This window comes from Moschus berezovskii, chromosome 11 (assembly GCF_049115385.1).
Source record: "Moschus berezovskii isolate FMDL1 chromosome 11, NW_MosBer_1.0, whole genome shotgun sequence".
Lineage (NCBI taxonomy): Eukaryota > Metazoa > Chordata > Mammalia > Artiodactyla > Moschidae > Moschus > Moschus berezovskii.
Window position 1 is genome coordinate 6,802,710 of NC_142470.1, and position 26,923 is coordinate 6,829,632.

At 55.3% G+C, this 26,923-nt stretch overlaps 1 protein-coding gene across 1 annotated transcript in view; it reads right to left on the reverse strand.

The window, feature by feature from the left end:
- Nucleotides 1–26,338, reverse strand: part of PRRX2 (paired related homeobox 2) — a 49,534-nt gene extending 23,196 nt beyond the window's left edge. The window contains exon 1 of the mRNA XM_055399850.2: nucleotides 25,860–26,338. Coding sequence (XP_055255825.1) covers nucleotides 25,860–26,121 — 262 coding nt within the window. The 5' untranslated portion in view covers nucleotides 26,122–26,338. The remainder of the gene's footprint in view (nucleotides 1–25,859) is intronic.
- Between the last annotated feature and the right edge of the window lie 585 nt (nucleotides 26,339–26,923).

Here is a 26,923-nt window from a genome sequence, read left to right on the forward strand (position 1 = left end):
GGAAATCAATGCATAGCGCTCCGGTGTTGCCAGGAGACAAACTCTTGTCCAGGGCCTTGGTGGTTCAGGGAGAATTATCTAAACTTCTAAACATTTAAAAAGTTGGAGCAAGAGGGGATGTAATGTACAACAGGATAAACATACTTAACAATCCACCTGCAATGCAGAAGACTCCCGTTCAATTCCTGGGTTGGGAAGATCTGCTCGAGAAGGGATAGGCTACCCACTCCGGTATTCTTGGGCTTCCCTTGTGGCTTAGCTGGTAAAAAAAAAAATCCGCCTGAAATGTGGAAGACCTGGGTTCGATTCCTGGGTCAGGAAGGTCCCCTGGAGAAGGGAAAGGCTACCCACTCCAGTATTCTGGCCTGGAGAATTCCATGGACTGTATAGTCCACGGGGTCGCAAAGAGTCGGACACAACGGAGCAACTTTCACTCATTCACTCACTGTGTGTTATATATGAAAACTGAGAGAGTAAATTCTGAGTTCTCATCGCCCCAAAGATATTTTTCCGTTTCTCTAATTGTTCATCTATATGAGATGATGAGTGTTCATTAAACTTACTGCATTAATCATTTCATGATGTAGGTAAGTCAAATCATTATGCTGTACACCTTAAACATACAGGGCCGTATGTCAACTGTATCTCAATAAAAACAGAAGAAAAAAAATAGGGACAATATTCTACCTCCTGCATAGGAATACTACTAGATTTTGCCCCAAGAACAGGTTTTGTTTTTTTTAAGATTATCTACAGTGAGAAAATTTTTTTATAAAATTAAATGATAAACAGCCTAATTAAAAAATTGTCCAGAGATCTTAATGGACACCTCACCAAAGAAGATACAGAGATGGCAAATAAGCATATGAAAAGATGTTCTACATCATAAGTCATTAGGGAAAATACAAGTGAAAACAACAGTGAGACACCATCACGCATCTACTTAAATAGCCCAGATCAGAACACTGGCAACATTCAGTGCAGGCGAGGATGCCGAGAAACCGGAGCTCTTATTCATTGCTGGTGGGAATGCCAAATGATACGTTCACTGGAGAAAAGAGCTTGGCGGTTTCTTACAAAACGAAACCAACTGTTCCCATACAACCCAGAAAGCATGCTTCTTGGTATTTACCTAAAGGAGCTGAAAACTTATATCCACACAAAAAGCTACACATAGGTGTTTACAGCAGCTTCATTCATAATTGCCAAAACTTGGAAGCAGCTGTTTTCCCTTAATATGTGAATGGATAAGTAAGCAGTGGTCTATCCAGATGACGGAATAATATCCAACAATAAAAAAAAATGAACTATAAACCTAAGAGAAGACATGAAAGAAGTTTAAATGCATGAAGGAAAACAGTTGTCCAACTGTTTGCAACCCCATGGACTATAGCCTGCCAGGTTCCTCTGTCCATGGAATTCTCCAGGCAAGAAATTGTTCAGGTAAGAATACTGGAGTGGGTTGCCACTCCCTTCTCCAGGGGATCTTCCCAACCCAGGGATCAAACCCAGGTCTCCTGCATTGCGGGCAGACACTTTTACCCTCTGAGTCACCAGGGAAGTTTAAATGTATATTACTAAGTAAAAGTAGCCAGTCTCCAAAGGCTATATATTGTATGATTCTGGAAACTTCACGACATTCTGGAAAACGCAAAACGATGCAGAGAGGGAAAGGATAAGAGGTGGCCAGGAGTTGGGGGCAGGGGAAGGGAAGCGATGAATAGGCGGAGCACAGAGGAATTTTAGGGCGATGAAACTATTTTGCATGATCCTATAATGGTGACTATCTGTCATTATATATTTGTCCAAGACCAATGGACTTCCTTGCCCCCTATACAGGGGCAGGGGAGAGAGAGTGCAGGGCTTCCCTGATAGCTCGGTTGGTAAAGAATCCACTTGCTATGCTGGAGACTCCGGTTTGTTTCCTGGATCCAGAAGATCTTGGGCTTTCCTTGAGGCTCAGCTGGTAAAGAATCTGCCTGCAATGTGGTAGACCTGGGTTCGATTCCTGTGTTGGGAAGATCCCCTGGAGAAAAGAAAGGCTACCCACTCCAGTATGCTGGCCTAGGGAATTCCAGGCAATGGGGTGACAAAGAGTCATGACTGAGCAGCTTTCACTTTCTGGTGGGGGATGTTGATAGTGGGGAGGGTGTGTATGTATGACAGGGGCAGAGGCTATGTGGGGACTCTCTGTACTTTCTGCTCAATTTTTCTGTGAACTTGAAATTCCTCTTAAAAATTAAAATCTACTTAAAAGGGAAAAAAGGAAAATAAAAAATTAAAATATAGCCTATGGTATGCTGGTAAATATTTTAACAACTGGCTCTCTGAGAAAGGGGACCCTTAATTTATAGTGTTTGCCAATTTCTGGAGTATAGATACTTCTACCACAGCCAATTTCTAGCTATAATGTGACATCAATTAGGGTAAAATTGTGCAGAGGCACACCAGTATATAGTATTTCCACTAACTAGATATAAATAATCCCAAGAACATACCTAGATAATAGTAAAACGTAGTAATATTACTAGAGAGAGGTAGGTTTTGAGTATATGTTGCCTTTGTCTTAAATATGTGCTGTCCTTAGTCGCTCAGTCGTGTCGGACCCTTTGTGATCCCATGAACTGTAGCCTATCAGGCTCCTCTGTCCATGGGGATTCTCCAGGCAAGAATACTGGAGTGGGTGGCCATGCCCTCCTCCAGGGGATCTTCCCAACCCAGGGATCGAACCCAGGTCTCCCACATTGCAGGCAGATTCTCTACCATCTGATTCACCAGGAAAGCCCTGTTTTAAAAGTAACTTGTATAACTGTAAGTTTATATAATTTAACTTTTGCGAGCATCTGTATTTGACAACCAGCTTCCACAGTTCTGGAAATTTAACAGTTGGTTCTCATGAGCCAGCACTAGCTACACCACTACAATTTCTAGCCCATCTAAAGGAAGTGGTCTCGGTTTTGCCTATTTCCTCCCATCTTTATCCACGTGCAGGTATCTTTTGTCAGAGCTGGCATCATGCTGCACAACCTGTTTTTGATCTGCAAACCAGGTGTTGTAGTGACTAGTAGCCCCCCAGAAAATGGGGAGTAAGGTGGGAGGGATGGAGGCAGAAAGGTGGAACTGGGGCCCTCAGTCCTAGCTGGGTTGGGGGGTGGTGTAGGTGGGGTTTTTTGAAAAAGGAATGGGACTTCCCTGTTGGTCCAGTGGCTAAGACTCACACTCCCAATGCAGGGAGCCCTGGTCAGGGAACTAGATTCTTCACGCTGCACCTAAAATAATCCTGAAGACCGCAGTGAAAGACTGAAGATCTTCCGTGCTGCAACTGAGACCCAGGGCAGCCAAATAAATAAGGAAATATTTTTTAAAAAATACTAAAGGAAATCAGTCCTGAATATTCATTGAAAGAACTGATGCTGAAGCTGAAGCTCCAATACTTTGGCCATCTGATGCAAGGAACTGACTCATTGGAAAAGATCCTGATGTTGTAAAAGATTGAGGGCAGGAGGAGAAGGGGATGACAGAGGATGAGATGGTTGGATGGCATCACCAACTCAATGGACATGAGTTTGAACAAGTTCTGGGAGTTGGTGATGGACGGGGAAGCCTGGCATGCTACAGTCCATGGGGTCACAAAGAGCAACTGAACTGGGAAAAAAAAAAAAAGAATGCCAAGCCCCACCCCTCCAGACTGGAGAGTCTGACTCAACAGGTTTTGGGTGGGGTCTGGACATCGAACTCACTGACAGCTCTCCAGGTCATGCAACTGTGTAGTCAGGATTGAGAACCACTGACAACGCCAAGTGCATGATCATTGGCTATTAGATTGGCCTAGAGTCAAGTCCCAGCTGCAGGCCACTTACACAAAATGAGTTTCTTCATGTGACAAATGGAGATCTCCCTCCAGGATTGTCATAGGTGATATCTCAGGTAACCAAGCACAGTACCAGGTACAAGGAGGGAAACGGGAAATAACGATGGATCCTGTGTACATGCATGGAGAGATTCCTGTGTGTAGGGCACCATGCCAAAGGCACCACCCTGGGAAATAAGCATTTACTCCTCTTTTACAGATGAGGATCCAAGGCTCAGGGAAAAGGAGGACTTGTCTAAGGTCGTCCAGTGAGCTGCAGCAGTGTCAGGATTCAGATCAGAGCTGGCAGCTTATGACTTAGGAAGTGAGTGCTCTGGGGGCTCAGAGAAGAGCTGGGGGTGGAGATGGCAGGAAAGCTTCAAAGAGGAGGTCTTTGGAGAGGAGATGGGAGTGTGCAAAGGGGTACAGGAATGTCTCCTTGTGCCATGGGACCAGTACCCCTAAGCCAGGGGCCTCTTAAAAACCAACAATATGGAGCATTCCTGGCCTCATGTATACTTCAGCTCTTTTCTCTGAGACCGTCCTTATTCATAATTTATGGGAAGTCTCAGCAGAGTGGGGGCTTTCCATTTCATTCTATAAATGAGATAGGGATGATAAGCTCAAAGTCACACAAGTGGTATGGCAAGAACTGGTTAACAGTGGGCTCCTACTCATCCTACAAGACCCCACTTGAAAAACCCTCCTCCACAGAACCCTTTGTGCACATGTCTGCTTCAGCCTCCTCACACTAGCTTCTGGATTTGGTCCTCTGTCTCACAGCCTATTAGGCTATGAGCTCCCAGGTGCCTCTTTGGACGTAGTATAACTGAAGGGTTAGTTGCTTAGTCCTGTTTGACTCTTTGTGATCCCATGGACTGTGCCTGCCAGGCTCCTCTGTCCATGGAATTCTCCTGCCAAGAATACTGGAGTAGGTTACCATTCCCTTCTCCAGAGCATCTTCCTGACTGAGGGGTCGAACCTGGGTCTCCCGTATTGCAGGCTGATTCTTTACCATCTTCAGCCACCAGGGACTGAAGAGAAGTAGAAAGAGCAGAAGAAATGTGAGCCTAGGGAACCTTCCTGGCCTTTCTCCTTCAGCATCAAATAGACCCTGTCCTGACACTGATGTGCTTCTTGGAGGAAGGGTGAGATGGATGTGTATTGCACCTGTTTAGGGAGTGGGGAGGAAGCTCCAGACAGAGGGACAGATGCTGAGAGGGATGGCTCATGCTCAGTGGCCACCCCACGGAGCCTGGGTCAGACAGCCTCCTCTCACATCATGAGACCCTTCCAGTCAAGTGTTGCTCGCTCAGGCATGTCAGGCTCTTTGCAACCCCATGACTGTAGCTCACCAAGCTCCTCTGTCCATGGGATTCTACCGGCGAGAACATGGAGTGGGTTGCCATGCCCTCCTCCAGGGGGTCTTCCCGACCCAGGGACAGACTTGCACCTCTCCCGCCTCCTGCATGGCAGGTGGGTTCTTTACCACTCGCGCCGCCTGGGAGGCCCTCAAAGCCTGTTCCATCCACACCCGCTGCACAGCAGGTGCTGGCACTGCCCTGCTTTACAGGAGAGACAGGCACAGAGGGTCAGCGTTCCAGCCTGAGCTTGCCCAACTGGGATCTGAGCTGGAGTGTGTCTACTTGCTCTTACTTCCTGGGTCTGCTGCCTTTCTGCTCCCCACATCTCAGGTGATAATAATAGGAGTGGCCATCCCCTGGGTGTTCTTATCATGACTGCAGGGACTCGGGTACAGTGACCAAAGTGGGCTGGAAGGGCCTTTCTCAACGGTCAAGTGGTTAAGACGCCATGTTTCCACTGCAGAGTGTGGGGGCTCGATTCCTGCTTGGGGAAATAAGATCCTGCATGCCGCAAGGCTATGGTTTTTCCAGTGGTCATGTATGAATGTGAGAGTTGGACCATAAAGAAAGCTGAGTGCTGAAGAATTGATGCTTTTGAACTGTGGTGTTGGAGGAGACTCTTGAGAGTCCCTTGGACTGCAAGGAGATCCAGCCAGTCCATCCTAAAGGAGATCAGTCCTGGGTGTTCATTGGAAGGACTGACATTGAAGCTGAAACTCCAATACTTTGGCCACCTGATGCAAAGAGCTGACTCATTTGAAAAGACCCTGATGCTAGGAAAGATTGAGGGCAAGAGGAGAAGGGGACGACAGAGGATGAGATGGTTGGATGGCATCACTGACTCAATGGATATGGGTTTGAGTAAACTCTGGGAATTGGTGATGGACAGGGAGGCCTGGCGTGTGGTTCACGGGGTGGCAAAGAGTCAGACGTGACTGAGCAACTGAACTAAACTGATGCCGCAAGGTATGTGGCCAAAAACTAGGAAAAAAGAAGGGGTAGGGGAGCGAGTCCAGAGAAGGCGATGGCACCCCACTCCAGTACTCTTGCCTGGAAAATCCCGTGGGCGGAGGAGCCTGGTGGGCTGTAGTCCATGGGGTCGCGAAGAGTCGGACATGACTGAGCAACTTGACTTTCACTTTTCACTTTCATGCATTGGAAAAGGAAATGGCAACCCACTCCAGTGTTCTTGCCTGGAGAATCCCAGGGACGGGGGAGCCTGGTGGGCTGCCATCTATGGGGTCGCACAGAGTCAGACACAACTGAAGTGATTTAGCAGCAGCAGCAGCAGGGGAGCGAGTCAGGCTGCTGATTCTGTGACCCTGGCAGGTCATTTCTCTGCTCTGTGCTCAGTTTCCCTGTCTGCATAGCGTGTCACTGGGCTTCCCCGGTGGCTCAGTGGCAAAGAATCCACCTGCAATGCAGGAGCCACAGGAGACATGGGTTCGATCCCTGGATCGGAAAGATCCCCTGGAGGAGGGCATGGCAACCCACTCCAGTATTCTTGCCTGGAGAATCCCCATGGACAGAGGAGCCTGGCGGGCTGCAGCCCATGGGGTCAGAGTAGGACATGACTGAAGCAACTTGGCATAGCACGCCGCTCATGACTGTGGTGAGGGTTCCACGGGATGGTGCCTGGAAAGTGGTCAAGACACGTGACCCACAGGTGTCTCTGTGGCTGATAAGCCCTCCGTATGCCTCACCTATCCAGAGGGGTGAGTTGTATAGACCAAGCTCCCGGCCAAGCCAGGGGCCCCTCTTTGCCCCTTCCCTTCCATGAAGCATCTCTGAAGGCCGAATGCAGCCCACGTCTCAGGCTCCCAGGACTGAAGAAGGAACCTGCCCCCCTCATTCTACCTCCCTCCATCCCCCTCTGCAGGGGGCTGTCCCTCAGTCAGCACCAATCAAATACGGAAAAGAGCCTGCCGCAGGCTGGGTGTATTTGTTTAATTCTTCCCTAACCAGGGCCCGGCCCCCACCTGGGCACCTCTGATTTCATTAGCATTCTGCCCAGTCTCCCCCCTCCCCGCAACAGACCCACCAAGACCCCCTACTCAAAAAATCAGTATGGTGGAGGTTTTCTTTCTTTTTTTTTTTTTCAGAGAGGAGGGGAGGGAGCCCCGGGTGGAGGAAGGGTAGCTGATTGTGAAGACGAATTCCAAGTCTCCTGATGAGCGGGGACCTCTTTCTGAGCTGGCCCTGCCAGGGAGGGAACCAAAGGGAGGGAGGTACCATCTCAGATACGACCTCCCCACAACGTCCCGGAACTGACACGAGCCCAATAGCACCTCCTTACAGTTTGCACCCTCTGTACCTCGCTCCCCTCGCCCTAGTCCTGACCTGGAGAAGAGCCAGCGCGCAGGACCAGAGTCTAGAGCCCAGACTCGGGAGGCCCCGCCCCACCACAAGCCTCCCGCCAGCCTCAGTCTGTCACTTCCTGTCTTTGCCTATGCTGTTCTCTCTGGCTGGAACGCTTTCCCCAGGAAGCCCGATCTAGTCTTCACCTCTCAGCTTAGGCACCACTTCCTGCAGGAATTCTCTCACTACTCAGAAAGGCTCGTCTGCCGCCCCAGATGCCTCAGTGGCACTTGGACTGCGCCAGTCTGTTTCCCTCTGTCCCTCTCTGGGGTTCCCTGTGTTGATGGCGGGGCCCACAAGGCGGGTGCTCAGGAAACACTGGATGGATAAATGGACGAACGAATGGATGGGTCACAGCCCATCTCAGTTTAGCCTTTAGGCCCACGATGCCTGAGGTCCAGGTGCTTTTCAAAATCTGATCTTTGGGACACCTGAAATACAGTTTCCTATTGCCTCCAAAATACGAGCAGAAGGGCAAGTAACAAATGGTTAATGACACGTGGACCGCGCACGACTGCATGTCAGCTGGACAACCAAAGTCCACCTCACCCTTGGCTGCGTGTAAAGTCTATTTGACCCGGAGTGATTGATGGTATGGGAGGGGGACACTGATACGTAAGGGGGCCCAGCAAGACTCTCGTGGGTAATACATGTGAAGCCCATGAAGCAGGGCCAGCGCTGTTTCGTGAACTCTTCCTTGCGTACGTGAGCTCTGTTGTGTCCAGAAGCATCGCTTTGGATGCAAGCTCCCGGCATTCCCGGTCCTAGGGGTTCGGTTGAAGCCCCACCCCCCACAGTCCAGCTCTGGCCAATCAGCACGCAGCTCCTCTGTGGCCGCTGTGATTGGTTCAGAGGTGGGCAGGGACCCGATGTGGCAGCAAGATTCAGACGGACTCTGGCTGCTCCATTGTTTAAGCCCGGGATCGAGTCGTGCCTGAAGTTCCACCCTGGATGTTTCAGTTTCGCACATTATCTTAGCTTTTCAAAAGCCACTTGGGGTCAGTTTTCTATCCGTTGTAGGTGCCAATCCCGACTAGCATGCTGCCCAAGCCCCACGTAGACCTGGACACTGGCAGAACTGGTAGAGTGCACCCCCACACACTAGGGGAACCCCCACCCCCAAGTCTGCAGTGAGTACCGCACGGGGGGACTTGTGGACCTGAGTCTAGAATACTCTCTCCTCTGCTCCCAACCCCGCTCCTGCCTCGTGGGCTGCTGGTGATTCCCTCTCCCGATTAATTTGGGATGTGTTCAGAGGGGCTCCCGTTAGCCACAGTCCTGGGCAGTGGGGACGCAAGGATGAGAGGGCTCTGGGCTGGCTGTGCACTCTTGGGATGGTGATTCCTGTCTCTGAGCCCCAGATGCTCTGTGCTTCTCAACTTAGTCGAATTACCGACCTAGCAATTAATGATCTATAGAATCCATCCGCCTGCCAACGCAGGAGACTTGGGTTCGATCCCTGGGTCAAGAAGATCCCCTGGAGAAGGAAACGGCAACCCACTCCAGTATTCTTGATGGGAAAGCCCACGGACAGAGAAGCTTGGCGGGCTAGAGTTCATGGGGTCGCAAAATCGGACACGACTGAAGCGACTGAGCGCGCGCGGGCGCGCACACACACACACACACACACACACACACACACACAGAGGCACTGTGCCATTATCGGTTAATTGACCGATATCTGTTACCTAGAAGCTCCTAGGGGCGATGGCGATCTGTGCCGCGCCTGCACAAAATACAGGCTCAAGAAACATACGCTGGTTAGAGGAGCCTCTGATGGGTTCTCTAAAGATGAGGGGTGCGCTTGCACACGCTGGGGTTAATGGGGGCCTCTTTAGGGAGATGACACGTTAACTGCTATGAAGGGGGTCCCGGCAAAGGCTTCCAGTGGAGTGACTTTGGCCAAAGAAGTGAAATTAAAGGTGGTGCGGCAGGCATTGGCCCAGACAGAGGAGAAGGGGAACAATGGAGGCCATACTCAGAAGTTTCCATGCCAGAGATGGAAGCCCCTCTCCAGAGCTGCTCCTGCCCTGGCCCCTGTGTGCCCAAGACGGGGCAGGGTGGGGGGGTGAGGGGGAGTGCTGAGTTCCCCAGGATGGACACAGCCGCTGCTGAGAGAAGGGTGGTCACACTGCCTGCATGCTCCCCACTCCATCTCACCCCAAACCTGCCAGAAGATGAGGGGAATAAACAAGCCCCACCCACATTGTCCACCCCAGGGTGGGGCTGGGGGTGGAGCAGCAAGGGAGCCATCACCTTATATGGAGCTAGTTTGGGTTGGACAGTTCCCATGCTCATGCTGGGGAAACAAGGGACCCTGGGGACCAGCAGCTGCCCGGGGTGTGGCTGGGTCCCCACACCCGCGCTCTCTCCAGGACCGCCTGCAAGTTGCTGATAATAGCAATGGCGGTAACGGTGACAGCAGCAGCTGCCCACATGCCAGGACTATGTGCAAGGCTTCCTGTCTCTGGACCCTCACCATTCACTCGCCCTTATTCCCACTTGACAGATGAAGAAACTGAGGCTCAGAAAGGGGAAGCCCCGGGCCCAGGAAGTCAACTGGGGTCAGTCTGACTCGCTGGCCCCACTCTGGCCCTCCTCTCCCTAGGGCCCTTGGGCACATTAGGAGGCCACTGGGCTACTGCTGACCCCCTGGAGCTGCGGCCCTCCTGCCAGAACCCAGGAGAAGGTGGGAGAGGAAAGTGTGCATTGCAGAGGGCAGCCCCCTCTCCCAACCTCTGCTGTTCCAGTTGGAAGTAAGCAGCAAAAACATTTGCCACAATCCCCACAGTCCCCAAGAAGTTTCCTCGAACTGAACTCTCCAGAGGCCCACATTCTTCCGCAGGGGGCTCCGATCTGGCCCCTGGGTGCCACCGCGGACACGCCCCATCCATGGCCTCAATGGAATGGGGCTCTTCCGGCTTGTCTCCCTCCGCTCTGATCAGGGCTCCATCCCACGCTGTCTGCCCTGTCCGCAGACCCACTGTTCACTTAGATTTCCATCTGGTTTTGGTTTCAGGGGGTGGAGGAAGGGGAGGGTTTAGGGAGAAGCTGAGAGCTGGCACCCGATGGAGGTTAACCCGCTACATTTGCTTCTTTTCTTGGCTCCCCAAGTTCTGTGCATTTCCCCCCTGCCATCCGCCTCCGCAAATCTCAGGGCTGCTTGATTATCACATAACCTGCTTCTGATGGACAGTTAGACGTCAGAGCCCTGGGCATAAAAAGGAGCCAGCATCAAGATCAGCTTTCTCAGCATTGCAAACACCATGTCTAAACCAGCTTAGCTCAAGCCAGAGATCAGCTGAGTGCAAGTGTGTGGGTGGGCGGGTGTGGGTGTGTGCACGCACATATGCACGTTCTAGACATGCGGTGAGAACACATCTGTAATTCCCAAAGGAGCGTATCTGAATATCTGTTTTCCTCCCCAAGCCATCTTATCCACCGACCCTCTGGAAGTTGCAATTAATCTCTAATTTGAATTTTTAACCTCAAATGCCACATTATAAAAATAGTTGTATTGTGTTTTATAGACGGTATATATCATGAAATTATACATGGTTACAATTTATGCCGTGCAAAAGAAAGCAAGCTGCTCTTTCTGCACAGGGAAATGCCAGCCTAGGTCTGCAGCGAAGCCCCATCCTCCCAGAGAGGGGACCCCAGGTCACCGGGCAGGGCTGGGCACAGCAGAGGGCTCGTGGTCCTGGGTGTGCGTTGGATAACTTGACTCCTTTTTAGAAAGCATCATTAAAGAGCCAGCAAGGGCCACCGGGGTCAGTTCCTGGGACCCAGAACTCTGTTCCTGATCTCGACTCCTCTTTCTGCGGGGTCTTGGGAAACTTCTCCCGCCTTGGTTTTCCCATCTCTAAAAGGGAGTTTGACAGTCCTAAACTGGGCATCTGCTTCTTCTTCCCAAGTGTCAGGGAGCACGAGAAATAAAACACATATATATTTACTGCACACCTCCTGGAGACCAGAGGTGAACCCCTACCTACTTGACTTCATCAACTCCAGTGAACAGCCTAGGCCCCAGGTGCCGGCATTGTGCTCATTCTGCAGATGAGGAATTTGAGGCTCAGAGAAATGAGGCCCTTCCCCAAGATCATCTGGGAAACGGGGGTGAGTAAGCCAGGCGGCATGTCCTGCCCCTGAGAAGGTGAGGGGCTCACAGGGACATCGGGGCCAGTCCTCTACTTCTATGCCGGGGTCACTGTCAAGTGCATGGGAGCAATGGGTGCAGGTGGCCCCTGTCTCAGGATCCTGGCCTGCCTGCCTGGGCTGAGGAGCAGTTCTGATTTCTGTCTGGCAATCCTCTGCCCGGCGCTCTCACCGCTCTCACCCATCCCTTTTTAAAGAAGCCAAGAAAGGCTGGGTGAGGTCGGGCTGAGCACAGCCCAGGGGCTCCGGGCCAGCAGCGGGGGGAACACCCCAAAGACAAGGGTCCAAGGCCTGGAGCCACCATGTCCCCCATACACAGCCCATCCTTCTGGGCCTCTGCTTCCTCATCTGGGAAATGGGGCCATAAGACTGCCTACCTCCTGGAGGATCTGGGAGGAATTAATGAGACGATTTACACAGAGGGTTGAGCACAGAGCAGGTGCACAGTAAACGGTCTGACTGTCAGGGTCTCGGTGATGATGAAGGTGAACACGCTCCAAGACCACTCAGCACACCCCTGTCATCCAGCCCCCGACTCAGCCACAAGCACCCGACACTCCCTCCACTCCCCCTGGGAGGCGGGGTTTTCAGTCAGACAGCCTGGGCCGATCTTGCTCATCTTGTCAAGGAAACTGCCATCCCTGAAGCCCTGCTGTTGGGTCTGTGATGGGTGCAGTTGCCCCACTGATGGAGTGGCGAGCCCCACTCTGGGCACGGGGACACCCTGCCTCGGGTTCTGCATGGCTCCTGGACCCACCCTTTCCTGACGCGGGTTCTTGGATCTCAGAGAAAAGGTGCGCTGGGACAGACAGACAGCGCTTGTGGTCTGCTCCTTTGGAGATGGGGTGCCCACGAGGCTCTGGGCAGCCAGGACACAAGAGGTGTTCCCAAGTTAGCCATTTACTTCCCAGATGACAGAAGACACCCGCCCAATGAGATGCACCAGGGTGCTCTGCGCACTCCCAGTACCCACTAGGGCACAGAAAGCATTCCTACCCCTCCTAACACAAAACCTGCCCATCTTGAAGCAGGCCTTGCTCATTGGTCCTCTCAATGGGACTCCGTCCCACCTCCTCTGCTCCTGGAACAACCCTTCTCTCTCTCTTCTAGTGTGCTGAACGGCATGTGGAATCTTGGTTCCCCGACCAGGGATTGAACTTGTGAACCCTGCATTGGAAACATGGAGTCCTAATCACTGGTTGGCCAGGGAAGCCTCACAGCCAATCTCTTTTTCACCTCTGAGCCTCTGTATCTGCTGCTCTATCCATCTGGAGCACCCTTCCCAACTTCTTCAGGTTAACTTCACTCATCCTTTAGAGCACTTCTGAGAATCCACTTCCTCCAGGACGCCTTCCCTGAAACTCCAGATCAGGTAGGTGACCCCATTATCTATTCTCATCGCCTTTATAGCAGAGATCACACCCCTTTGTTTCTTGATGGGACCCCAGGATCCAACCCTCAGAATGGCACGGAGCAGCAGATGCTCAAGAAATGTTTCTGGAAGGGAGGCCTTCCCATTTCCTCCCCTTGGAGCTCTGATCTGCCCCCGACTTGAATCCACTGCAACGGCAAGGTATTTCTTTAAACGACGACCCCACTTTCAGCCGCATTAGATCTTGGCCTTTTCTTTTTTCCCTCCCCATGAAACCAGAGTAGTTCGTTTTTACTTCTTGTCTCCAGCAATTTCCCACTTAGAGCTCTGACACTCTCCTCGCTTGGGGGTTTGGTGGCAGGGCAGCCGGCTTGGCAGGAGAGGCTGGCCTTCCAATTAGAACATGATGTCTCTCAGAAACTCGAGATTCCCAAAGGCTGGGGGCCCTCCCAAGCCGCCCCCACCCCCACATCACAGCACAGCCCTGTAGCCCTCTGTCCTGGCAGTATGGGCCAGACTCTGCACAGGGATGTGTCCCCGGAAAAGCAGTATCTCAGCCACTGCGGAGCTTTGGGGTGAGGACCGAGGAAACCAGAGGCACAGCCCCTCCCTGGCGGGGGCTGCGCTGACCCCAGCAAGAGGGCACTGCGGGGCTTCCCCGGGGCTCAGCGGTAAAGGGTCCACCTGCCCATGCAGGAGACACAGGTTCGATCCCTGATCCGGGAAGGTCCCACGTGCTGCAGAGCAAAGAAGACCTGAACATCACAACTATTGAGACCATGCTCCAGAGCCCGCAAAACTCGACTACTGAGCCCAGGTGCCGCAACCACCGAAGCCCGGGAGCCCTAGAGCCTGTGCTCTGCACCGAGAGCAGTCACCACATTGAGAAGCCTGAGCACCGCAACTCGAGGAAAGCCCGAGCAGCAACGAAGACCCCGCGCAGCCAAAAATCAATATTTAAAAAGAGGACACTGTGGCTCTTGGGCCATCTGGGGGCTCAGCATAGAGTGGTCAGCGTTGAACCTGGGCTCTGGGGACCACAGTGCATTTCCTGGGTGACCTTGGGCAAGTCACTTGGCCCTTCTGAGCCTCAGTTTCCTCATCTATAGCAAAAGTCGCTCAGACCCTTTGCGACACTGTGGACTGTAGCCCACCAGGCTCCTGTGTCCATGGGATTCTCCAGGCAAGAATACTGGAGTGGGTAGCTGTTCCCTTCTCCAGGGGATCTTCCCAACCCAGGGATCGAACCTAGGTCTCCTGCATGGCAGACGGATACTTTAAGGTCTGAGCCACCAAGGATAATACCGCATCTGCCTCAACAGGCTGCTGAGAGAACTCAGCATGAGGTGGCTTGTGAAGTCCTGACTCAGGACTCAGACGGAGGTAAAGAGCTGGGCATCAGGTTGCTCCTGCCTGTGTGCTCCACTCGTTGGTTAGGGACAAGCATGACCAACCTAGACAGTGAGTTAAAAAGCAGAGACATCACTTTGCTGACAAAGGGCCGCATAGTCAAAACTATGGTTCTTCCGGTAGTCATGTACAGATGTGAGAACCGGACCATAAAGAAGGCTGAGCATCAAAGAATTGATGCTTTTGAACTGTGGTGTTGGAGAAGACTCTTGAGCGTCCCTTGGACTGCAAGGAGATCCAACCAGTCCATCTTAAAGATCATTCCTGAATATTCATTGGAAGGACTGATGCTGAAGCTGAAATTCCAATACTTTGGCCACCTGATGTGAAGAACTGACTCATTGGAAAAGACCCTGATGCTGGGAAAATTTGCGGGTAGGAGGAGAAGGGGACGACAGAGGATGAGATGGTTGGATGGGATCACCGACTCGATGGACATGATTTTGAGCAAGCTCCGGGAGTTGGTGATGGACAGGGAGGCCTGGCTTGCTGAGGTACATGGGGTCGCGAAGAATCGGACGTGACTGATCGACTGAACGACTCACCTGTCCAGTGATGCCTCAAACCACACGCGTGTGCACACAACGAATAAATGAATCAGTTCAGTCAAATGAGTGAGTGAATTAATGAATTACACCCAGTGTTCTGGGAACCAAATAGCAAGGCATCACTTGGAAGGGGACTTGGAGGGATGGAGTTTCACATACAGTCTTTTTGGGGAAGGTGGAAAGACCTGTTTTCTGTAGCTTTGTCATGAGGGAAATAGGGAACAAAGGGCCAATTTGTCTTTTCTCCCATTTCTGGGATGTTTTCCTGGCCTTTCCTCCCTCGTCTGTGATGCACACCCCCGCCACCTGATTTGAGTTGTGAGAACCGTGCTTCAGGTCCTGGGGAGGCGGCCAGGTGTCCAGCCACACGGGGAGTACCTTGCCTTTTGAGGCATCTCTTGCTTCCAAGCCCACAGGGTTAGAGGTGGGGGGCGTGGAGGGGTGCTGGCCTCAGGGAGGGCAGGGCTGGCCTGTATTCTCTCAAAGGTGAGTCCATCCTCTGCCATCTGCACAGACCAGGCGTTCTCCGAGGGCAGGGGGTGCGGCAGATCCAGGTCTGAACATCCCCCTCACTTACTGCATCCTCAGTTCATGCTTTACAGGGTCATGAAAAGGATGCAGACTCTGCGGCTCCAAACCCCGGCTCCTCCGCCCACTCTGGACCCTTGGGCAAGTCATGCAACCTCTCAGAGCCTCAATTTCCCCAGCCGTCGAGAATGGCAGACTCCCCGTCTGACCTTCTCATGTGATCAGCTACTCTGCTTCCATTACTTCCCTAAATCCTTAAAACCACCCCACAAGGGGCACGATTCTCCTCCCCCGACACGCTCAGAGACAAGACGACACTTGCCAAGGCTGCACGGCTGGCCAAGCCCCAGCCCAGCCCTTGAATGGACGGCTGAGATGCTCTGTTCAGCAAGGATCCCCTTGCAAAGAGACCCCTGGCTTACTGGTTCTCTTCTGAGAGAAGAGGGCTGAAGACTGGGTTGGAGGAGGATGGGGAGGTGGAGAAGGAGGCCCCCCCGGCCCCCAGGGTGCTGGAGGGGAGGCCCAGCAGGGAGGGGGAAGGGTGCCAGGCACTCCCGAGGGTCCGTGCCCACCTGGGGTGGGGGGCGGCCAGGGCCTGAGCCCCGGACGATGGCTGGCTGCCCGCTGGCTGGACCGGCCGCCCGAGGCACCATCTTGAGAGCATTAGGGGCTGCTGTTCACAGATGTTTTCTGTTACGTGTTATTTGTTAGTCTAATGAAAGGAGGTGCATGGGCTTTCAAGACCTCGGAGTTCTGCTGGGGTTTTATATGGGAGGCCCGCGCGGAGCTCTGGCAGCAAGAGGAGGCCGCGAGGCCCCTGCCAGGCGCGCCCGGCGGCTCCTGCTTTGATTCCGAGGTTTGCAGCCATCCGCGTGGTAATTCTAGCTCTGGTTAAATGTCATTTTTAATAACGCCATCTCTGGCATGTAAACGGCTGCGCCCGCGGCAAGAGGGGCGGCCGGGAGGGGGAGGCTGGTGGCGGGGGGTGGGGGGGTGGAAGAACAGGCAGGCGGGATTGGGGACCAGTGGACAAAACCCCCGGGGGTGATGGTCACCCTCCTGGGGCCATGGATGCCCTATGCTGCGGACCCCTGCGAGGAAAGCCTGTGGCATTGTGAGGGGCAGAGAGGGTTGGGGGGACAGGGAGGAGCAGGACAGACAGGACGGACGATGGGAGGGGGCTTTTCCAGGGACGAGTGATAGAGACCCCCAGCTCAGGCTTCTGACCACCCCCCACCCCCCACCCCGTCACCCTGGCAGCGAGAGGGAGTCAGGATGCTCGCGGGGAAGAGACAGGACCTTCCGCCGTGGGAACGCCCCCTTCAGTGCAGCTCTTTGGGAGCCTTGGGCTGGTACCCAGTGGGTGCCCGCTGAGTGCTGGGAGACGCTGAACAGTGACTGCTACCCGAGGCCCAGCTGTGCGGCTTCCAGTGTGGTCAGGTCTCTGGGGAGGCAGAGGCTGGGCTGGGCCTTGGAGCAGCAAACACTGCCCCCCCAGATACTGGCCCCTACTAGATGCTTCCAAACGATGACAGTCCTCCCTGGCGGCTCCAGTGGGCCTCTCCCTCCTCTCACGAGAGGACCATTATCCCCTCAGGCAAACTGAGGAGGATGACAGAGGGGCAGAGTTAGACCTGGAAGGAGCTTCCAAGAGCACAGCAGTGCATACACTTTGCCTATAAAAATGACTAGCTGTTGTTTAGTTGCTCAGTCGTGTCCGACTCTTTGCGACTCCACGGACTGTAGCCCCGCCAGGCTCCTGTCCGTGGGATTCCCCAGGCAAGAATCCTGGAGTGGGTTGCCATGCCCTCCTCCAGGGGCTCTTCTTGACCCAGGAACAGAACCCGCGTCTCCTGCATTGGCAGGTAGATTCTTTATCGCCGAGCCACCTGGGAAGCCCCCAAAATGACTAGGACTGTGCCAAACGCAGCAGCCCGGGTCCGGGTTCCAGAGGGTTTCCTTCCATGGGCCGGGACATGGGAACATGCATGTCACCCGCTCCCAGGGTGATTCGAATGCAGTGGTTCCTGGGCCCAGGTGTTGACACACAGAAGGTCTGACCCCCTCAGCTGGGGACACTGAGGCACACAGCGTCAGGGAGCGTCCCGAGTGGTAGGGCTGGGCAGGTCCCAGTTCCTGACTCAATCCTTCTCCTCCTCCTGCCTCCAGGGCAGCCACAGCACAGCTGACACCCCTCGCCTTGTCATCTTGGCTCTGGGTGGAAAAGCCTTTGCGGAAGCTTCCAGATCTTGTAGCCCCTGGGCGTCCTTCTCTCACTGCCCTGACCTCCCCCCCAACCCGGAACCTTCTCCAAAGACCACAATGCCCCCAGCAGCCCCTGCCACCCATCCTCAGGCCGCCAGGTCCCAGCTTCTTGACTCCTCTGCAACTCGTCACCCCAGCATCCTTCCAAGGTCCCACTGCCCCTGCCCCCAGACTGGAAGGTCCCGGCTGCACCTCCCAAGCACAAGAAAGCGGAAAGGATCACAAAGAGGGACCCAAAGTAATGTCTTCCAGAGCCAGCTTTTCTTTTAGGACGCAATAAAAGATATCATTAGCCATAAAGGGCCCCAGGTGGACAGCGTCCTGTCATCACGGGGGCCCCTCAGAGCCGGGCTGGGAGCAAGCGGCTTCCCATATGTGGAAGGGACACGGGGTGAGGGGCCTGGCTGGGGGCTGGGGGCCAGCCCGAGCATCGGGGTCACGTATTCAGTGGCCTTCATTCGCAGGACACCTGGAGATTCCCTGGCTCCCGGCGAGGAACGGCCTCTCGCGAACAGCAGCTCGGCTCCTGCTGGGCTGGGAGCACCTGCCCTCCTTGTCCCTGGGGGCCACCGGGCACCCCCGTCTCCCTGCGTCTGCTCAGCATGGGCGCCTGCCGAGACCACTTTCCCCAACTCTGTCTAAACAGGAAGCTCCCATGGTGCCTTTCTACTCACCACCTCGCAAAAGGCACTTAACCCCTGGCCCTGTCCAGGCATGATCTAGCTGCAATCTGGCTGCTGGCCTGTGCACAAGCGGCCTGCGGCCACCCTGGCCATCAAGAGCCTGGACCTGATCATTTGGGCCAGGCTGGAGCTTTCAGGGCGGGGGTGTGAGGGTGTGTGTGTGTGTGTGTGTGTGTGTTTGTGGGAGTGAGTAAGTGGGTTTGTGTGTTGGGGCGGGTGGTGTGTGTCTCTGTGTCTGAGTCTGGGAAAGCCACCATGTGGTTCCCAAATGCCAGCCAGAGTTATCACTGACCCACTGCAAAATGAGAAAAATAGGGGCAACTTACAAGCTTTTTGGTTAAGTCAAACTAAGTCTGTTTCAAGGACCATTCTCGACTCTGAGATGAAGACGCTGAGAGGTTCTCGCTTGGATAAATGGATGGGGGCAACAAGATGACAGTTGTTGTCAGTAAATGGCTTTTCCTGGCCACTTAAAAATTTGTTTTAGTTTATTTTTAATTTTTTGGCCATGCCACCTGGCATCCCATCCGGGGACTGAACTAGTGCTCCCTACTGTGGAAGCATGGAGTCTTAGCCACTGGATGGCCAGGGAAGTCCCTCTTGGCAACTTCTAAAACTGCCCCACTCTATGCCAGTTCTTCGAAGTGCCTGGAAATTCTCACCGGGGCTTGAGATCTGAAAGTCTAAGTAGCTGGTAGGAGCTCAAGGCAAGACACACAGTCGGTGATCAGAAAATAACTGCTGAATGCAGTGAGCGAACATGGGAGCTGGGGGCAGGCGAGGGAAGAAGTCCTGTCGACGGCCCTCAGCCAGGGGCCCTCAGCCCTCCCGCGTCCACAAGGCCTGGATGCTTTGGGGCAGGACTTCCACTCACTCTCATATCTTCCAAGCTTCCCCCAAGCCAGACAGTCCCCAAGCTGCCAGGCCTGACCCGCCTCACCCCCCCCAACCCCAGGACCCAGGCGACACTGCTGAGGATGTGAGAAGACCCCTCCCCCAGCTGCCTCGTGGTCCCCTGAACACAGCCTGGGAGTGGACATCCCTGGTCAGAGCACCCAGCGTTCTGGGGGCTCCAGGAGTGGCTTCAGCCAGCAGTGGAGGGCAGGAGTTTGGGGACAGGCCTGGGCTGGAATCCCATATTCATTTGTGTGACCTTGGCAACCACTCAGCTTCTCTGAGCCTTGGTTTCTCTCTCCATAAAATGGGTATCATAAAAGGACCCACCTCTGGTTGGTGGGAAGACACCAAAGGGTGAAGCACGGGGGTGCCCCTGGCCAGCAAACAGCAACCGGTCACCCTCACCACGCGCAATCAAGGCACCTGCCTTCCCCTCCTCTCCCACGGCCTCTAGCCCCAGGGTGCCACCCTGGTCAGGTTCTAACGCCGAAGCTCCGTTTGTGGGAAGCACCGCCTCCTTAAATCACTCCCAAGGTTCACTCCCACCTGAGATTAGCCCCTGCCCTTTGGGTCTGGCACACCACGAAGGCCTCCCAAGTTTTGCCTTGTCCAGGCTGACCTCACATCCCTGCCCGGGACAAGACACTGAGAACCCTTCCTGTCTCTGTCCACTTAGAAAGCTAACACGGCTGAGGTTCACCCCAGCGCCCCGCTCGGTGCCAGACCTCAGGACATCCCTGACCACTTCAGATCCCCAAACAAACCTCAGTCTCCCCAACAATCAGGTAGGGTTTCCCCTGCCCCACTCCTCCAGCTCAAACGCTGTGCTGTGCAGGAGAGAGAAGCCCACCCCTCCCTCCCCAGCCAGGAGACCTCAGGCAGGTTACTTTGACTCTCTGGGTCACCCCTATAATAGGAATGGCAACCACTAGCCCGGTCTGACTCACAGTAAGCATCTCCGTGAGCTGTAAAGGAGGCCCTTTATTCAGCACCTACTATGCTCCAGGCGTGGTCTCCCACACCCTATAAGGGACATCACTGTCCATCATCCCCATTTCACAGATAGCAACACTGAGCCTCAGGGAGCTTCCCGGGCCTCAAGGGGGCCAGCAGGCATTATCAGTACTGCTGCAAAGTCACTCCTCTGGAGTCTTCTGGAAGGGAACAGTGGAAGCTCCTGCCCTGCTGAGCTTCTGTTCACAGGGAAGGACCCTTGTGGGAATGTCCGGTGGTACCAGGCCCCTGTGCCAGGCCTGCAAGCTCCACTTAGATGATCTATTAAATAGAGAAGCAAGACCACCCTGGAACCATGGGCAGTGCACAAACTAGCCAGAGTCCTCCCTGCTGACAAAAAGCCCGAGATGCAGATCACTGGCCCCTCCTACCAGGTGCCCAGCCATTCTCAGACCAAATGCCCTGGACTCTCAGCTCCTACGCCTGGTTCCAACAGCTGGTTCCTCAGTGCTCATCACCCCTGTCTCCCTTCTCTGGGGCATGTGCTGAGGGAGGCTCTCACCTGTCTGGGGGGTCCAGGCTCATCCAGGACCCAGGCCTCAGAGATGTCACCTCCCTGGGGAGATGGGCCCATCCCAGGGCAATTTCTCAGCCCAGATCAAATCACGAAGGAGAGACAGGAGGTGCCCCACAGACACCTGTGTGCTGCCTCCCATCCTTCAGGTTGGGGCCTGGAGGTCACACACGAAGAGGCGAGCCAAAGCCAGGAGCTGGACCCAGGCGTCCCGACTGCCCTTTTCCTGGGCTCATTCACAGCAGGTCGCTCTGTCTCCCCCCGCCCCATGCCCCCCAAAGGAAATGGATGGAGGGAAAGGAAGGAAGGGGAGGAAGAAACGCAGGCTTGTCTTTAAAAGGTCGGTTCTGAAGAAACCTTTTTGTCTTTATCACCTACCAGCCCCGCCCCTGTCTCGCAGGCTGGCACTTGGTACCATCCCTGTCTCCCTTCTCCATGGCCCCAGAGGCTGCCGCTGCCACCTTCCAGAGCCAGTTAGAGGGAGGCTGGCTAAAAAGTCAGATGTGGAAAACAGTATGGCGGGTCTCAAAAAACTCAACATAGAATTCCACTCCTGGCCCCTCAAAGAACTGAAAGCAGGGACACACACCAATGTTCATAGCAGTATCATTCACAACAGCTCAATGGCAGGAGCAACCCTAGTGTCCACCAATGGGTGAACGGGGAAATCAAATGTGAATGATCTTCAACACAGTGGAATACTATGCAACCTTAAAAAGGAAGGAAATTCTAACACCTGCTGCGTCATGTACACATCGTGAGAACATTACGCTGAGTGAAGTAAGCTAGGCAACAGGTACTGTACGATCCCGCATCTATGAGGTCCCGAGGCTTGTCTAATTCATAGAGACAGAAAATAGTGGTTGCCAAGGGCTGGGGGAGGGGAATGAGGAGTTAGTGCTCAGTGGGGGGCAAAGGTTCAGCTGGGGAAGATGGAAGAAGTTTTGGAGCTCGATGGTGGGGATGGTGGTACAAGGATGTGAATGAACTTCACGCCGTTGAACTTGACGCTTCAAAACAACTGAAACGGTAAACCATGGTAGATGTATCTGACCACAAGAAAAATCCAAAAATTAAAGGCCAGTTGGCCCATCTCTCAAACTCAGTGGTCCCTTCAGGCCTCCCACTCAGATACTTGGCCTTGCCCACCACCACTGGCAAAGGGGAGAGGGACGTGCCCACCTAAGCCAGGCGTGTCCGTGGCTTCCTTTCGCCCATCAACAGAGGCGACTCAGAGAATAGCGCCGTGCGGGTAGCCCAAACCCCCAGCCCAGGGACCCAGCCCACCCCAGCTCAGCCTGTGCCCTCAGGGTCCAAAGTCCCACTTGAATCTCTGAGAAGGGAACCCACTGGGTCCAGGCATTTTTCCTAAACAGGTCGCAGCCCCACTGGGGCCAGACAGCCTCCCTGGGTTGCAGGCTTCATCCCTGCGTGGCTCCAGGGGTTTCGTTTATTTTCAGTGCGTCCGCATTCCTGTTTCCGCCCTGCCCACAGGAGGGAATGTTTTAAGGAAAATCTCAGTTATTAATGTGGTTTCTTTTGTTGTAAGTCACTGCGAAGGCAGCAAACGAGAGTTTATTTTCCTAACGTGCTTGGCATAGCTCGGCGCCCCGGCCCAGACCTCAGCGTTTGACTTGGGAGGAACCCGAGACCCTGGTTTGCTCTGAGTCACTGGCGAAGCCACAACCTTCCTGGTCAGTTCCAGTGGGGAGCCTGGTCCGGGGAAATCACTGGCAAGAATAGGCTAGATCTACTGATGACTTTTTTTGTTGTTTTGTGAAAACGAAAGATTGAAAAATCTATTCAAAAATTTTTGAGACTGCTAACCCGACAGGTTGAAAATACATCAATTTTCTAACTCATTGGTTTCCCCATTAACCTTGATTTTTCTAACAAGGGTCACCCCATCTCTTTATGGGCTTCCCAGGTGGCACAGTGGTGAAGAATTCGCCTGACAATGCAGGAGATGCAGGTTCGATCCCTGGGTGGGGAAGATCCCCTGGAAGAGGAAATGGCAACCCGCTCCAGTATCCTTGCCTGGAGAATCCCGTGGACAGAGGAGCCTGGCGGGCTACAGTCCATGGGTCTGAAGAGCGTCAGACCTGACTGACGACTGAGCATGCATGCCTCTCTCTTTGGCTTCAGCCACTGCCTTTGGATCTGGAAGCAGCTCCAGAAGCCACAAGAAGAACCTACTTCCAAGTGTATCCAGATCCTCGGCGAGGGGCCAGGACTCCCTCAGGGTCCAGAACCGGAGGATGAAACCACAGCCTAGGGCCCACGACTGCTGGCCTGGGGGCCAGAAGCCCAGCACCCTGAGGTTTGGTGGCCCGCGTATTAAAGGGGCCCAGTGACGCGGGTTGGGCTCACCAGGATGGGGACGAAAGGTCCCTTCTCCTCCACCTTTGGAGGCTTCAGGAGTTGGGGATCCAGCCGCAGTGGGAGGGGGCACCTGCTAGAAAGAGGAAGTAGGGGAGCAGGGCAGGGTGCCAGCCTCTCCTCCATCCACCTTCCTACTCCAGCCCTGCCCCCCTGCAGCCTGGCAGTGGGCACCGCTGGAATGCACCCAATTGGCCTTGGGGAGCTGCTTGACTCGACATAAAACATTTGGGTTTCATAGCCTAGAGATTTGTTTTCAGTCTGAGGACTGAGTATAGGGTTACCTCCTTTTAATTTTGCCAAGTAAGGACATTAAAATAAAACCATCTCCAGCCATTATCCCTGTTTCATAAAAGAAAGTGCACTTTAACACCAAAAGTGAGCTAGGAAAGATGCAATCTCAAACAGAGAATTCTTTAAGCTAGGTTTTTGAGCTTCAGGAACTCTCTGTAGTGTCCACACTGGGCTTCTGTTTGTCTGTCGAGGCCTGGAGAAAATGTCCCCAAGGGCCGAGGGCCGGGAGGATGAACTGAGGTCTAGGGGGTGGGGGCTCCTTAAGCCTGACCCTGACTCTGCCTGTGGCCCCCAGTCCCTCAGAGTGATGGAAGGAGATGCCCACCTTTGGGGGGGGGGCAGACTGACCACTGCCCTCAGCCCTGTCCCACCTGAGCCCACACCCAGGGGGTCCTCTGTCCCCAGGGCCTGGGAATTCCCCGCGCGCAGAAGAGAAAGGGCTCCTTGGCCCTCAGTGGGGGAGACGCAATCCCGGGGGGTTGCTGGGGAGGGCTGGCGGCTTGGGGGCTGCCAGGGCCCTGGCCGAGCACTTATGACCCCAGCTATTCTGGGACTCCCCCAGAAAAGCCCCCCACACGGAGCCCTTCTAGGCTGTGAGCAGGAGAAGCAGGGCCATCTCCTGTCCATCCCCATGGCCGCGGCCAGGGCAGAAGCCCACACCCACGGCGGCCGGGACTTGGGGACAAACCCCACCCGGCCTCCTTCCTTCCCTCCCATCCCACCTGTACTCCTTCCTGCTCCCTTCCTTCCTTTCTTCAATTTGCTCCTCTGTCTCCAGCCCCCAAGGGTCCCCTATGCCTCAGGGGAAACTCAGAGACCTCCCCTCTGCCCTGCAGGGAAGTCGGCTCAGAGCCAGCAGGAGACCCAACGACCTCAAACAACTGGCTGGCAGGACCCACCCGACACCAGAAAAGGGCACCCCACTTTTCTCTTGGCCCAAACCAGACACCGTCTGTCCTTCCACCAGGGAAACCCCAGCTCCCAGGGGGTGCTCAGCCTGCTTCCTGATCCCCTGGGTGGGTGAACAGAGGCCAGAGGGGCTGGCGAGAGGCAGATGGATGCCACTGGGAAGGACTCGGAGGTCATGGCACGTGGCTGGCACCAGGCGGGCACCCTCTGAGACACACTGTGACAGTCAGGTGTGTGTCGGCTGTAACTTTCGGGTACACCCAGGCTCCTGGACAAGGCTTCCGACAAGGCTGCTGATGCCTCACCTTTTCCTGCACCTCCTCTCATCTGAAAAGTGGGGTACGCAGCCACGCTGGGCTCCTTGAAGACCCCAGGGACAGGTGGGAACGCTTCTGGAGTCAGGTGGGTGAACTCTTATAGGGCCCAGAGTCTCCAGCAGGTCTGCCGGCTCCCCAGAGCTAGGGGAGTGGGCGGTGGTCTCAGAGGACCCCCACACTCCTTTCCAGGGCCAGGGGTGAGCTATGCGCACTCCAGCCCTCCCCCTCCCTCCAGGAAACTCTCCGGGGCCAGGATCTTTGCTTTATCTTCATCTTCTCCTCTTCCAGCCACTCCCCCTTCTTACCGAGGGCTCAGGACCCTGCAGTCCTCTGTGACTTTTTGAAAAAAAAAAAAAAAAAGCCACTTGGGTGGGTTGTTTGTTTTTAAAGCCCCTTCCTGATGACCTTTAACCTCAGCAGGGGAAGAGAGGCCTAGCTGGCTTTTCAGGGCTGGGCCGCTCCCCCTAGGGAGCTGCTAGTGGCGGGGGTCAAACTGGAGGGGGAGGGCAGCATCGGTACCCCCACAGGGCACCCTTCTTACAAAAGCCGAGCAGTCGCTGGGCTGGTGTCCCGGAGGAGAGCGGGGCAGAGTTGGAGACCTAGCTGTGCGACTAGGTCTCTTCACCCCACTTGGAAGCCTGTTTCCCCAGCAATAACCGCACCCACTTCTCCCAGGCTGTTGGGAGTGGGGGGCTCAAGGGGTGCCTCCCGGGGCAGGGCACAAGGCAGCACAGCGCCCTGTGCTCCCAACAACTGGAGGTGGATCTGGCCTCCCCCAGCCGACAGCTCCCGTCCCGTCCATCGCGGACATACAACCTCAGCGAGGGCGGCGGCGCCCAGCGCCCGCACCCCCGGAGGTCCCGCCGCGGCGCCTCCTTCCCGGGCCGGGGTCCGGCGGAGCCAGCGCCCCCGCTTCCGTCGCCGATCCGCGCTCGCCCCTTCGGGCCCACGAGCCTCTGGCCCCGCATCCCCGGCCCCCGCCCGGCCGCGCGCACTCACCGTCATGCGGCGCCGCCTCGCTGCCGCTGCTGCCCCCGGACGGCTCGCGCGCCGCGCCCTCCCGCGCCTCGGCCCTGGGCGCGGGGCGCGCCGCCAGCCGCCCGGCCGCCGCCACCTCCTCCAGGTCCAGGAGGTGGCTGACCGTGAAGTTCTTGCGCGCCTGGGCGCAGTCGCCCGGCCCCAGCGCGGGCGGCGGCGGCGGCGGCCCCGGGCCTAGCGCCGGCTTGTCCGGGGCGAAGGCGGGGCCGGCCGCGCTGTCCATGCCCGCGGGCCGCCCCGGGGGCGCCGGCGGCGGCGGTGGGCGCGGGTCCGAGGCGCGCGTGGCAGGCGCGGGTCGGAGCGAGCGCGCCCCGGCCGCCCCGCGCTCGGCCCTGCTCCCGGCCGCCTCCTGGCTCCGCGGCCCGCCCGGCGCTGACGTCGGGGGAAACCAACTTTCTTCCCTCCCCTTCTCGGCCGCCTCGCTCGCTCCCAAGTTGCTCCGACGCGAGCTCTCCGGCCACACGCCCCTTCTTGAAGCAGACCTCGCCCCCTGCCTCTCCTCCTCCCCCTTCGCCTCGCCTCGCCCGCCCCCACCGCTGCGGCTGCGGGAGGGAGGGGGTCCCGCGCCAGGCAGGCTGGAGGCTGGGGGCAGGGAGGGGGGACAAGAAAGGGGGGTCCTTCTTTCAGCGTCCCCACCCGCATCTGGAGGAATGGGAAAGTTCAGTGTTTGGGTATGTGTCTGTCTTTTTGTTTTTTTTTAATCCCCCAACAAGTGTCTGAAGAGGTGACAGTGGAGGGATTAGCAGCCCCGCTTCCATTTACAAATTCCTCCGCAGGGGACTTGGGGAGCGACTCTGGGGGAGACGAATTCCACGGAAGATCTGAAACCTCCCAACCCGCCTTTATCCCCATGTGCTCCAATGCTGCCGTCCCTGCCCAGACGGAGGAGAGTCCTGGGTCCGCCTGGTTCGCGCCACCTCGCGCCAGCTTCTCTGCCCCAGAAAGCAGTACATCTTCAAGCCTCTGGGGGTGTAGCATCCCTCTAGCCCGCCTCGGGGATAGTCCAGGCACTCCCCAAGGAAAAC